Raw genomic sequence first — 14,886 nt, 5'->3', positions numbered from 1 at the left:
TGAGTTTGCCTTTGATTTACAAACTCAAATGTATTGTATTGTAAACTTAAACTTATAAGTAGTAAATAATTTATTTATTATTTATTTATTTATTTATTATAATAATAAATAAATAAATAATTAAATAATTTATTTATAATTTATTTATTTATTTATTATAATAATAATAACTAAATACATAATTAAATAATTTATTTATAATTTATTTATTTATTTATAATAATAATAAATAAATAAATTCTTTAATAATTTATTTAATTTATTTATAATTTAAAGTTTGATTTAATACGGATGATGCAGTTTAACCTTGTTCTAATGCAGACATCCATTCATTTTATTCAGAGGTGCAGGGGAGGCTCTCCCAGCTGTCACAGGGCAAAAAGTGGTTCACAGCCTACAGGTGGCCAGTGCATTGCCAACCTAGCACAAAGAGACAATCATTCCCACATATTAATCTAACTCTATTTCCTTGGACTGCAAGGAATCAGGAGAACCCAGAGAGAACCCATGCATGCTCCACAGCCAACCAGTGGATCTGAAAGACCTTCTCTCTGTGAGGTGACAGTGCTAACCCCTGCATCACCATCTTAACATAGGCTGTGACATCCAATATGTACAAGTATTAGTTTACATACGGCAGATGCAAAACTATAACTTAAATTAAATTCCCCCAAATCATTTTGCTGATCTGAGTTGCCTTTAGTCAGGGTTCACTGCGAAAGATTTGCTGCCTGTGATCAATTTCATTTCCCCTGTTTGTGTTCCTCATAGATGACAAGTTGTTTGTTTTTTTTGTTTTTCTGAAACTACAAAGTGTTATTGACTCAGGTAAGTGCTGCTCTGCAGAAACGGGTCCAGGTTTTCAGAGCGAGAGAAAGACATAAAAAAAAAACGAGTTGTGGAGAGCCAGCAGGCAGGTGAATCAAACTGTTCTCCTTCAAGCAGAAGGAGGACTGCTTTAAAAAAAATATTGGAAAAAAATGTTAATTTTTTTTTATGTGTGTCCATTAGAATGATTACTGTCCTTTTTTCTCCCCAAAATAACTTCTAGTGATTGCCAACAATGCATATTTAATTTTTTCTAATGATAATTTCCAACATTTTGGCATGTTGCATTTTATAACGCATGCATACAGAAGGGAGCAGCATTGTATTATAATTTATATCCAGCACTTACAATGTCACTTCCTAACATGAGCTGCACCTCATGAAAACTGAGTTCAAATACTTTGGAAGAACTTGAATTTGAAGAACCCGCAGTCTTGAAACATCTATATTTTTCAGTATATATATATATATATATATATATATGTATGTATGTATGTATATATATATATATATATATGTATGTATGTATGTATGTATGTATATATATATATATATATATATATATATATATATATATGTATGTATATAGACAGATAATGAAAAGTATGTTCTTTTGTACACACAAAAATATTCAGATCACAGTGAGATAGTCTGTTTAAAGAAGAATTTTATGTGATAAGATACACTTCATTTATCCCAGATTTGATACATATCTTTTGCTACAGTACAAAAAAACCCAAAACCAAATTGCTTAAATAAATGAATAATAATAATAATAATAATAATAATAATAATAATAATAATAATAATAATGCATACTGTTTAAAGTTTATACTTCACAATAAGCTGGACTTAGTTTTCTTTATAAGTGACTTTTATTTTGAAAGGGTAGCAGTGTACATTGAAGCCTACAGAGATTACAAATGAAAACTGAAACAGCTGGTCTGATGTCTGTACAGGGATGACAAAAACAATGACACATGTATAACTTGTATTATGGTTTATAAGTCAAGTATTTTGTATATTGTATTGTATAAGTATTATTTATAAGTATTGACCTCGGTCATAACTGATGTCCTCACAAAGTGACTCAGAAACCTTCAGTGACACACTTCCACCAGCCCAGTGATCTCAGACATGAGCAATGACACGTTCAGGCAGCCCATCACGTAGAAAGGCTGCCATCGCGGCGTCTCTGGACAGCCTCTGATTATTGTCAGAGAGTAAACATTTGTTTGGCTGCTCTGTACAAGCGCAGATAGGCTTCAGATTAATTGACAGGGTCCCCTAAATCGTGTCTATGACGCCTGATCCATCGCGTCAAGACCATTAAGAAGGAGGCTGGGTGAGATGATAGCGTATCGATCAGGTCATGATGGATGGGCCCTGAGAATATATAAGTGAAGTTCTCGGTCGAGTAAAGGGAGATGAGTTCAGATCTGGTCATCGACACAGAGACACCATGCTTTCTGCAGCTCTGCTTTACCTTGTAGCTGTGATTTGTTCAGCAACATGGACACACGCTCTCCCCCTTTACCCCGAGTCCAGCCTGGAGCCACAGACAGGTAAGACACTTTTAAAACTGTTTTCTTCTTTTCAGGTTATATTTCTCCTGCTGATTTCTTCTTGCCATTTTTTAAATCTCTTGACCTGATCTCTTGTCACCCAACACTTGGACAGTCACATTGTAACTTATCAATGAGATGTGTGATTAAAAAAAACTGAAAAATGAATGAGAAATATGTTTCATCTGAACAGATTTCATTCAGAAACTAGTTTCAGAAGTGGAGGACGGCACCAATGCTGCAGAAGGCGAACAGAGAGATGTGAATAATATTTATCCCCTACTGGTGCATCACAATGGAGGGAGGGACTCGTGGAATAAAGGTTAGAAAACATAAATTTGCACGTAAACAGGAGCATTATGAAGCAAAAAAAATCATCATTTTTTGTGGTGAAAGCAGATTGTACAACTCTAAATTTTATAACTCGTTTCAGGGGTGAAAGATTCAGCACAACAGGATAAGTTTGCAAACATGGTGAGTTTGATTATCTGCATATTTGTACACTAATAAGGCATCGACGGAGAAGTGAAAGATGCAGAGATGTTGAAACAATGAGAAGCTCAAAGTATCATAAAATAAAAAGAGTATTCTGAATGTGTGGGTAACAGTGTCCCTGTGAACGCAGGGTCTGCATCTAGTTCATCATTTTGCTTATTTTTAGGTCGAGGAGCTGAAAGAAGTTGTACTGAAATTGGCTGCCGCTGAGAAGCTTCGGTCGCAGGGTTTCCTCAGATCAGAGCAGAGCCTCCCGAAAACGAACAAAAGAGGTGCGTGACTCACACGCCTCACCTGCTCGGCCACCAAAACGCAACGATCGAGTGAAAAAGGATGTTTAGTTTTTCACATAAGCTAAGATAAATTATTTACATTGTTAACAATGACAGATGTATAAGCTTTAAGCATTTAACACCTGCTTTATAACACATGTAGCATAGCTTTTGCATGATATAAAGACATTTTTTATTAAGGTGAAACAGTACAGATAGAAAGGTTAAAACATTTCACTGCCATGAAACTCCTCCAGCGGGTTACACGCATTAGGAATATTAATATTATTTCTACTGCTACTACTATGGTGTAGAATAGAAGGCAAAAAGGTAAAGCTATAAATCTCCAAAACTTTATGTCTTTATTCTTCATATTTGCTAAAGCCGTTCAGTGGGTTGATTGTTACCAGGCCGATTTTATATTTGACTATATCAAATTCAAATTCAAATTTTATTTGTCACATACAGTCATACACAGTACAATATGCAGTGAGATGCTCAGACAACTGCTCGTGACCTAAAGAAAAAAACAAAAGGCTATGAATAAGATAGGAAATAAATATGAAAATTAAAAAGGGTCAATTTAACTCGGAAGGAATAAAATAAAATAAAATATAAAAATTAAAGTTAAAAATGAAATAACTGTACAACACAAATTAGAATGAAGGGTAAATTTAACTGGGAAAGAATAAGATAAAATGTATAAATTAAAGTTGAAAATAAAATAACTGTACAACAAAATACACAGTATAGAAATATATAAGAATGTATGAAGAAATATAAATATATATATACACAATAACAGCAGCTGTACAAGTATTAACTGGAAATGAAGAATATAATGTCCAGTGTTGTGCAATCCACATTTGTAAGTGTCTTGTAAACTTTCCACTAATCTAGATGATTTGTTCAACCTCAGCTGACTGCAGGTTTCACCAGCCGTATAGACAGTACACTGTGGTCATAAAAACCGTAGCGTCTCCTGCATATAGTGATGATTCTTACTTTCTCAGTGTGTCAGTCAGTGTTTGAAATTCTCTGTGAAAAGTGCTCGTGATCATTAATCAGTTTAAGCCACAACAGTTTGCAAATGATCAATGAGAAAACGAATGTAAAGCTGCTGATTTTGCTTATTTTACAACTTTACTGTTTATAAAGTGAGCGAAACCAGCAGTCAGCTGAGACTGAAGATGTGGGTGTATGAGGTGAATTTGCCAGGTAAACAAATGATCTTTCTAACATACGCATGTTATACCTTCTCTATCTACATTTGGACTCACGTGCATAATTTCTTCAGAACCAAAATCCAAATATTGGATAAAGCGATAAAGTGATTCTGGGAATCCCATGTTATAAAATAATCTATAAGTAAGACCCAGAATGATATCTGAACATCCCGTGTATTTAAGCATTCAGGATATATGCATGGGAATTAAAATGGAGAGTTTGGTCGTGATGAGTGCTGCTGAAGTGAAGATTTCTACCTGAAACAATGAACCTCATCTTGACATTGACTTGAATTGGCTTTATTGTAAACATCCATACATTTTCACTAAAAACCGCCAGGAAACAAATGTCTAAAAGATATCACAGTGAACCTTCTAAAGCCGAATACCAACATACAGCTTTCTGAAATGTTATATTTAAATATGCAATAACTATGATGCTACATAGATGCAAATAAAATAAAGCATCTTCGTTCAAACTTTAACATTATCAGATTTTTTGTTTGCATGCTCTCTCTTTGCTGCTGTATCACTGGAAATGTCCCTGATGTGAAGTATCATCTTAACTTATTACTGAAATAGTAACAAAAAAAGGTCCGGTGCATTAAACAAAACAGTGTTCAGTATTTGTATTGCATCTGTAACCTCTCTGTGAATATTTAAGATAATATTTTATCCTGCAAACATGTGCACTACACCACAGAGGAGTAAGTAGAGTATATATAAGATATTAATGCAATTACAAATCTCAGATATGTTCAGTTAGTTTAGAAAAGAAGAAAAACACCTTGAAGGGAAAAAACTGACAAATAAAAGATGCGAGTAACATCTTTTTCTCTCTCTTTGATGTCCCCGACAGCATGTTTCTGGAAATACTGTGTGACCAACTAGAGCTCAGAGACAGCGAGTACGATGTGGTTTCAGCACGGCCTGGTTTGAAGCGCTCTCCCTCTTCATCACCAGTTTTGTTTCCTACCACGTGTTATATTCATCGCCTGCACTGGATCAACAGAAGATATATTTTTGAAGCTGTAAAATGTTTTTTTTTTGTGGCTGAAAATAAACTTGAATATCAGAAATGCCGTTTCGCGTTCCCTGGTTTTACCCGTGAAAGTTCAAATGAATGACAGAAACCAGATTATGACAAAGAAATGTTTATTTTCATTAGTGTGACAGTGTGTGACAATTCAGCGAAACTGTATTTGTACACAGTAAGATAAACAGGAGTGTTTTACATAAAAATGAACTGTTTACGCAGCCGTCGCTCACACTAACACAATCATACATATTTCTATGTGGCTGTTTTGATTGTAAAATGCAAAAAATATTGATATTTACACTATAAACAAAACTCTACTAAATATAAATCAACAATCAATTGCACATATGGCCTTTTTTTTGTCTGTGAGTGACCTGGATAAACAGTAAATGCCAAAACATTTGACTCTAGCATGTCTTGGAGCTCTGAAGCTATATGAGCTTGAGAATTTTAGGGTGTCTGGTTCACTGCCACAGTTTATTTTTGAAGTTTGCAGTGCCCTCTACAGATCACCATCTCTACACACATGGTTACAATTGATTAAAGAAAAAAAACAGAACAAAGGAGTGAGATGTTTATTTCCTCTTGTTGGCCACGCTCAGGTAAGCCTTCTCAATTTCAATGTCGGCCGGGCACGTCTGTTTGAACTCGTCTCTCTCGTCAGCGTTTTTAAGGTATCTCCACACGCCTGTGAAATGGGCTGGAATCTCAAAGTTGCAGTACGTTTTGGCAGCAACCTAAAATAAATAAATGGAGAGGAAAGTGTTTTAGGAAGTCCAGGGATCGGTTAAGACAAGCACTTATCTCATTCAAAGTTTAGTAGTTCGCATCATAGGTTCAGGCCTTCTTCAAGATAAAAGAAGACAATTTCAAGACTGTTAGATGTTTAGTGATGTATGAAAGTAAACCTAACACATAGGCCATGTACTATTCCTTTAGGTTACTAACACAAAATATTAAAGAGGTGTCATGGTGCTGTCGTTGACCCAGCGTTTTGTGTTTTATGATTATTTTCCTCTGTTCTAGTTATTCTGATTTTGGTATTCTGTGTCCTCCCCCCTTGTGTCCGGTTCGTGTTCTAGATTTCCTGTTTTATTCTGAAGGTCTCTGTCTGTTGTCATTGTGTTCAGCTTGTGTCCTCCAGTCATCATGTGTATTAGGATCTCCTGTGTGTGATTACCCGATTACCTTGTGTGTGTATACATTGGCTGTATCCCAATTCAGGGTCTTCAGCCTTAAAGGCCGCATTTTAAGGCCGATTACGTCACAGCGACGCGACGAAGGCTGTCCCAATTCGAAGGCTGCTCGAAATGCGGCCCTCAAATGCGTCCTTCATTTCCCTGAATTTTAAGGACGTGGCGGTGTAGACTTCGTGGCCCAACATATCCCAGAATGCATAGCGCGGCGGTGGGTGTGGATAATTTTGCTGAAAAAAAACGGCGGATGAGGGGCGCCCGAAGAGTAAACTTTAAGTAAGTACTGAATATTATGTCACTTATTTATGTGCAAATGTTTAATAACGAAGAACATTAAAACATTCCTGTTGGCCACATGTCGGCAAAGTCATGTGACATTAGTGACGTTTGTACTAACTTGGTTTTACAGCCTTTACTTTAAAATATACGCCGTTCAATAGCTGAGCTTAATCAGAGAATGATCAAAGCTCATGTAGAAACAAACAAACAAATGAACAAAAGATGTTCTCCTTCATTTCTGTCAAACAAAGCTGTATGAAACGTTTCCAGCTGTTAGTTTCATGGTTGCTAGGCAACCTGGGCAGCGCAACGGAGGCTAGACCGTCCCATTTCACAAGCCTCGCACTTCCGGCCTTAGCGGTCTTTAAGTACGCGGCCCTTGAGGATCGTTGAGGCTGCGTACTTTAAGGCTGCAGACCCTGAATTGGGATACAGCCATTTAGTGGGTGTCGGTCTGCGTTTCATGGTGTTTTGTTCCTGTCTCTGCGTCTCTCTGCCCCCCACCCCTTTTGTATGCTCTCAGGTTTGTTATTTAGTTCTCCCAGTTTAGGTTTCTTCAGTTACTTCTCATGCCTCACTGCTTGCTTGCCACTATCCCACCTTGTAAATAAACGTCACACTCTGCATCAGTCAGCTGCCTGCATTTTGGGTCCTTTTCATTCCACAACACGACTGCTGCCCCAGCCGCGACAAGAGGATGCTTTTAAACAGTGTTACAGGCACATAAATGCTAAAAGCAGGTCACTTTAGCCAGTTGCTAGGTGGTTGCTAGGCAATATAATCCTAGCATAATATTTGACATAGTCGAAAACCTTCAGTAGTTCAGAAGCAGAAGTGTGCCAAGTCTGGTTGCACAACTCATGTCTGGGAGACGTTTGCAGTCAAACGCACTCATGAACAGAGATTTAGCATTTATTAAAGTGAGAGGATCAGGAAAACTATTGAGTTTATTTTACTGCATTTTGCAGTTTAAATTATAATAATCAGGATTAAATAAGGATAATAAAGTGTCCAGCTATCTGTTCACACAGGGATTCTTCTGATCCACTTTAGATGAGCAGATGATTTTTTCCACCTCTGTTTCCTTTCAGCCATCAGTGCACAGATGTCTCACCCTGATAACGTGCAGTTTGGGCAGCAGGTTGCAGTCAGCTAAGGTGAGTCGGTCGCCGTCCAGGAACTTCCTGTTGGAGACGGTGATGGTTTCCACTGAATTGTGGTCGATCTCCTCGGGGAGGGGGCTGTTCAGGTAGTCATCCAGACGCTTGAACTCCCGCAGCAGGTTTTTCTCTTGCACTGTCAGAAACACAGAGACAGGTTTCATGGTGTGTTTTAAGCACTGCTGCTCAGACACGAGAGCTGCATTTAAAAGCAGTTACCAGGCACCTGTACTTTATGTGAGAGCTTCAATTTTATGCAGTTTTATGCATTTGAGGGAAATATTGTCCTTGGTAACAGTGACAGCACTGCTGTAATTTATGTAGTTCCAACCTACTTTGCATTAAACTTCTATCTAACGTGCAAAAACTCGGTTAGCATGTGTCATATTTTAGCACAGCTGTGGTGAATCTTGCTGATGCTTAGACGCACAATCTTTATACATGATGACAACGTCAGGTCAATGTGGTTAATCCTTCACAGCAGCAAATAAAAAAGGGGGCTGAATATTTTAGCACATGTAAAACAAAATATATTTCAACAGGTTTTTGAACATGTTTTGAAGTTTTTAAAGGAATTTAATTGTCCAGAGGTTTGATCCAAATAGAGGTTTTAGGATTTTTCTCTTTAGGAAAGCTTCATCTTGGTGTATGTGGACGGTCATGTTTCCATGTTTTGCTTTTTTCTTTTGTTTGATTTGTGGGTGTGCGTCTGGTTTTTTATTTGTTTCTTCTGTTGTAGAAAAATTGAAAATATGTTGGGAAAAAAGTTTAGAGTGAGTGTAATGAGAAAAAGCTCATTTTAACTATACTGACTTGACTTGAACCGATATGCAAACATAAATGCAGTTCAATACTCTGCAACATAGCAATATTGTATCAATGCTGCACGTCTATTAAATCGAACTTACAGGCGTTATTTGGGCTGTTTTTGATAAAAGCGGAGAACTTTGCAAAGATGTCAGCTCCCACGTCAAAGGACTCTTTGTTTACCGGGCTGAGATGAGGATACCTGCGAATCGAGAGCGGAAAAGAGCGCATCGGTTCAGTGAACCGTCATCAAAATCATAAGATGTTTGTGTAATGATTAAGCGTGGCGGTACCTGGGAGGGGCCAGCGTTTGTTCGAGAAACTCTTCAATTTTGATGAAGTCTGTTTTGAGGGTGCCGTTGTAGAGGAGGAAAGGAGGGTTAGTCCCGGGGGCCAGGTCTTTGAGCTCAGCTGGCTTCCTGGAGATGACACAGACTGATGAACAAAGGCACGCCAGGAGAGAATTTGAGTTCTCTTAAGCATGCCAAAATAGTAGTTTATCAAGACTGTCAGAATCAAATATTGTACTCTAAATGAATGATTCAACACTGGCTAGAAGATATCTAAAACAAAAGATATGGTGATTGATTTTAGGAAACAACAAAATGGGCACGGAGTCACTTCAATTAAAGGTCAGAAAATAGAGCAAGTACAATCATATAAATATCTTGGGACCATAATCAATGAAAAACTGAACTTTGATCAAAATTGCAAATCAGTTTGTAAAAAGGGTCACCAGCACCTTTATTGTCTTAGGAAACTTGCTCATTTCCACATTGACCAAAATTTTTTAACTTTGTTTTATCGTTCATTTATTGAGTCTGTTTTATCCTTTTGTTTGGTGGCATGGTTCGGTCAGACCTCAGTCACAGAGACAAACTCTCTAAATCAGATAGTGAGATGGTCCAGTCGTCTGATAGGTGAGCCACAGTCTTGTTTAGCCTCCCTGTACTCTAAGCAGGTACAGAGGAGCTTTATCAATCCTTAAAAATGGTCCCCATCCTCTAAATCATAGGTGTCAAACTTTGGCCCGCAGCCTAATTACATTTGGCCTGCAAAGCCATACCAAATTACTATTAGAGCTGGCCTACTGGTATTATACAGCTAATATATATATTGTTTAGTATTAAGCTTTGCTTGTGTCATATTCAGTTTTTCAGCAAAACGTGTTTGAGTCCATAAGAAAAGATTCATACAAGAGGGACCTGTTTGTATCACGATGGAAGAAATGGATGGACTACATTAAAAAACACAGGCCAGTTTTTGCTTTTGCTTTAGATTTTGACTTTGTTAACTACTAGAAGACTAGAGGAAATATTAGTTACATTAATGGAAACAAAAACACACTCCCTGCATTTATTTGTTTATTTTTCTTTCCATTTTCTTTTTCCTTATGTATTTTTATTTATTTTGTTTGTTGTTTCCTGTTTTGCTTCTTTTTCTTTTCTTCTTTTTCTTTCATTCTTATTGTATGGATATTTTGGTTGTTTAAATATAGAAAAAAAAGAAAAAAATATATGTACTGACAGATAGCTGAAGTTAATGGTATTGTATAGTGATTCTAAAATGTCAATTAAATAAAAAAGAAAAGATTCATTCTTATATCTGGAGGAATAAATATATTTCAATAAATATTAACGTTAGCCCGCGACTTTGTTCCAGTTTTGAATTTTGGCCCATTGTGTATTTGAGTTTGACACCCCTGCTCTAAGGGGTGAATTTCAGCTTCTTCCCTCAGGACGGAGGTTTCTATTTCCGAGATGCAGGACAAAGCGTTATAAAAATAGCTTTGTCCCCGTTGCTGTCACTGAATTAAATAAGAACTGTTTTTGATTTGAAATATTAAAATTACTATATATGTGCCACAGTGAGGTTTATATCTTTACTAGGTATGTGTGTTTTTAAAAGGAAGCCAAATGCTGTCATTTTTTCTGTAAAGCTAATTTACCTTGCCTATGGGTATAAATAAAGTTACCTTGACCTTGGCTATTAGTTTAGTTATGAAAATACACAGTGATGGGAGGGGCTGCCTTTTTAAAGTGCTCTGAATCACTTAATTATCTGTATCCTTTCAAAGTTTCCAAACCTTGTTTGCTTGGCTCGTAGTGGCCCTGAGAAATTCACGCAATAAAGCCTCAATTAAAGAAGGTGATTGTTTGAAAGTGACACAGAGGTCTTTGTACTCTCAAACTTCTACAGAACGGAGCGAGTAAAACGTCAATAGGCGTTCAATTGGTTTGGATTACTGACACACACAAAAAAGGTTCTCAATTTCTCCCTCGCTTTCCGCATAATTGAGTTTTGTGTGAAAGTCCCCACGACCAGATGCTCAGGAAGTGTTTTTTTCCACTGGAGCAGTGCTTACTTCCTCATATCAACAGTGGTCACTGTAAACTTCACTCCTTTGAGCCACAGCACCATGAAGAGCCTCTGGCAGAAAGGGCAGTTCCCCACGTTTTCACCGTCATGTCCAGCCTGAAAAACACAAGAAATAAATATCCCATGAGTCCAAATTGTTCTGTTTAAGTAACTTCACTTTTTCTATTAGATCTCATCTGCAGATTAATAAAGTTATTTTGGAGCTGAGAAGGTGTGTCTGCGATACACACAGTCGATTTCCTATGTGGAGGAGGGGAAACCCTGGCATTGTGTTGTAGCGGAAAAACAACCGACACCAACGCAGAGAAGTTTAAAGGTCCACCACGTATTGACCATATGTTAAATAACAGTGTGAAATTTCTGGAAATGATTTGCTTAAATGAGAAAATTGATGACACTCTCGAGTCTGTGTGGTAAACCTGAAGAAAGCTGGCATCTAGTCGGCGTAGCTTAGCTTATAATCGCAGCTAGTAGATGTGTATTCGCCTCTTCACACCAAATATAAAGCAACTAATATGAGTTTGTGTTGTTAGACACAAATTAAGGCAAATCCACATTAACTTATGTGAACATTTAGGGAGCTCCTATCAGTCGAGATTCTCTAGATATCACTGACAATCTCAAATAGAGCAGCCTGAGGTTTAAATTGACTTCTTTTTTAAAAGAGAAAGAGAAAAAGGAGAGCGCTAAGAGAAAGTGAGAGAAATCAGATGACTTCTTGGTGAGGTTTGAAATACTGTAACTTGATTCCAGCTGTCGGTCGTGTTCGTCCTACTCATATCGGCTGTTTTGAGTGAATATTTGGGGGTTTCCAAAACCACTGCAGCAACTGGACTGACAGGAGTGATAAAGATGTGAAGATAAAAGATAAAGTTTTAAAGATGGATGTAGCCTTTGGGTCTGAACAAAGTTCTTTTTAAAGCCACCATGGAGCAATATATGTGGTTACAATAGCCTTCTCTGGGGACCTGTGTAAACACTCCCGATGAGCTTATGGAGTTTCAGGCTGTACTGGATAAAATATTAAATTCATTCTAAAGAAAGGAAGATTAAACTCACTGATCAGTGAGCGTGTGCCACGTTCAGTTTCAAAGCGCCAAGATGCCGACTGCATTGAGTTCATCTCGTAACTTTAAAACAGGACTTCACAATCCAACATGTGACATCACGCTGCTTCCATCTTTATCCTGTCTATGGTAACACGTGGTGAAAAAGATCAGCGGTCAGCTCTTTTTGTTTCCATTTGTTTGAATTTGTGCAAAAATGATCACTTGTAGCTTTAAGCAGGTTTATATTCTGGGCTCTTATCAAGTCTCATCAACGACAACATTCAATTTTAGACTTTGTTTACATTCTTCATTATATTAAGTAGAAAGATATAACTCATAAGTGCTCTTTAGAGGTATTTTCTGCTACTTTTTGGACGGTTATTACAGTCTTTATGCTAAGCTGATTGGATTATCTGCTGGCTCCAGCTCCACATGAGAGTGTTACTTAACTTTTCATCCAACATCTGGCAAGAAGCTGCAAATTTAAGTGGCTGAAATATGGCACGTCTACCACCCTATACTGCCTTATTTCTTATTTGTTTTTGCTATTCAGCTGCCTTATTGTATATTTGAGGATACACTGTTTCTCTGCACTTGTGCCTCAACTAACTACATCAGGAAAAAAAATCAGAAGAAAAAAAGAAGTGAGAAATAAGAAAAAAAGAAACTTTTATGTGACTTTTAGATAGATGACTGTATCTGAATGTGTGCGTAACTAAGGTGGGTGTGTCTGTCCAGGCTTGAGGCCAGTCTCCATATGCTTCTTGCTCCTTCTGGGTGTGCTCTGATAAGTTGGAGAGTGTTTCTGATAAGAAACCAGCTATGGCCCACACCGAGGATACAAACACCCCAACATCTGCAGCGTATGGTATCTGGGGACAGCACCAATCAAAAATAAAGCTGTCCTCTGATTGTTGCTGCCTCTATGGCAATAATTGTGGACCACTGTTGTTTGACAACACTCATAAATGAGCAGCAAGCCTTTGACAGAGTGCCCCTTTTCTTCAGAAGTTTAAAATGGACATGAAATGACTGACCTTGATGAACAGCTCGATGCTTGGCTCCTTATCAGAGCTCTGCCGAAGTGCCATTTTCTCCCCCAAAAGTTTTTGTTTTGTTTTATTTAAAAAGTCCAAGTGCTCCTATTAAAATTTCCCCCGAAGTCAGCAGTTGCAAAAATCCACAAAGCTGAAGAGAGGAAGCTGAGTGCGGTGCTGTCGTAGAGGCACTCTCCTCTGGTTTCACGTGCTTTCTGTGGTCCTGGGGAAGTCTCACACCTCAGGGCTGCCTGTGTTTGTCTGAGGGCTCCTTGGAGGCTATCGCTCTGAACATATTTTACAAGTAAGGGGGAGAGGGCGGATCCGAGTAATGGGCGGGGTACATGCTCCACACTTATATACCCAGAGCCTGGCTCTATGAGGAGAGAGCTTAAAATAACTCTTCTGCACATTGCAATACACAGGAAATGATAACACAGGGTGACTCACAAATTAGCGCAATTCATGAGAGCTCCTCATTCCAACAGCATTTAAGATAAAAGAATTTGTTTAATGGAAAAAGGGCAGTAGTGAGACAGAAAGTATGAAATGTTTGCTCATTAACATGTAAATATGCTTGAAACCAGTTTTTATACAACATATAGATGGCTGACTGAACCAGCAGCAGACAGATAATAGAGCAATTTACCTTTGTGTGGATATTTATGTGGTACTTTACTGTATTCTACTCCACTGTGTGCCATAATGGAAATATTTTACATTCTACTTTTCACAAATATATCATTTTATTTTAAACAAGAACATTTAAATAAAGGAAAAGTCAAATTTAGAAAAACACAACAAATGATAAATTAATACAAGTGACTTTTTGTTAGAGCTACATCCCCTCAAGAATGGCTTTCAGTATCTATGTGGAGGCTTTATCAATATTTGTCTTCTTCAGTGCTCAACATTTACTCTTCACAGTTTTTCAAAAACAATAGTATTAGCAAACAAAACAAAACAAAAGCTGAAGTTCATTAATGTTTAATCATTTGTATTATATCTGTATCCTTCTGATTAGGAACCAAGCAGGTACAGCTTTTTATCACATCAAGGTGCTTAACACTGTAACTTAAATGGACTTTTAGCTGTTATTTCTCAGTGGGACCCCTATGTGACCCCTTTGGAAACTTAATTGCCCAACCCTGCTGTAAGGTAAAGACCTGCGATATTAGAGGGAAAAGACGAACATTGAGAAGATCCCCTTTGATCAAGCATTTGGCAACAGCGGAGGAAGAAATAGTGCCAGGATCAGGGAGGAGCAGGAACCTGGTAAAGAGTGAGTCAAAGGAGAAGAAAAAGGAAAGGAAAAGGGAGAGGATAGAGAAACTGGGACAAAATACAAACTATGGGAGCGAGTGGACTAATGGCATGCAGCAGTAGCATATGAACACACTGTGAGAGATAAGATAGAGTGAATATGGTTTATTAAGTCACTGAACAGTATTAGGCAGTGGCCTGTGGGGATGAATATGATCTGTCAAACACTGACTGGACAGTCCTGATGTTTTGTTCTCCTTTCAGGCGTTTCAGGTCAGCTTTTTTATCTTT

General features: G+C 37.6%; 2 protein-coding genes across 2 annotated transcripts; one reads left to right on the top strand and one right to left on the bottom strand.

The window, feature by feature from the left end:
* Window positions 1-1,833: 1,833 nt before the first annotated feature.
* urp1 (urotensin-related peptide 1) lies at window positions 1,834-5,988 on the top strand. Its single transcript, XM_085173631.1, has 5 exons — window positions 1,834-2,393; window positions 2,587-2,715; window positions 2,827-2,867; window positions 3,055-3,160; window positions 5,246-5,988. Exons 1-5 carry the CDS (start codon window positions 2,291-2,293, stop codon window positions 5,275-5,277), a joined length of 411 nt encoding a protein of 136 aa, XP_085029757.1. The 5' UTR covers window positions 1,834-2,290; the 3' UTR covers window positions 5,278-5,988.
* Window positions 5,525-13,647, bottom strand: clic2 (CLIC family member 2). The gene is made up of 6 exons (XM_085173630.1): window positions 13,333-13,647; window positions 11,233-11,342; window positions 9,161-9,286; window positions 8,969-9,069; window positions 8,015-8,196; window positions 5,525-6,162 (listed from the first exon to the last, which is right to left on the bottom strand). Exons 1-6 carry the CDS (start codon window positions 13,384-13,386, stop codon window positions 6,001-6,003), a joined length of 735 nt encoding a protein of 244 aa, XP_085029756.1. The 5' UTR covers window positions 13,387-13,647; the 3' UTR covers window positions 5,525-6,000.
* Window positions 13,648-14,886: the final 1,239 nt, after the last annotated feature.

Source organism: Neolamprologus multifasciatus, chromosome 2 (genome assembly GCF_963576455.1).
Source record: "Neolamprologus multifasciatus chromosome 2, fNeoMul1.2, whole genome shotgun sequence".
Lineage (NCBI taxonomy): Eukaryota > Metazoa > Chordata > Actinopteri > Cichliformes > Cichlidae > Neolamprologus > Neolamprologus multifasciatus.
This window is presented reverse-complemented; position numbering and strand designations above follow the sequence as displayed.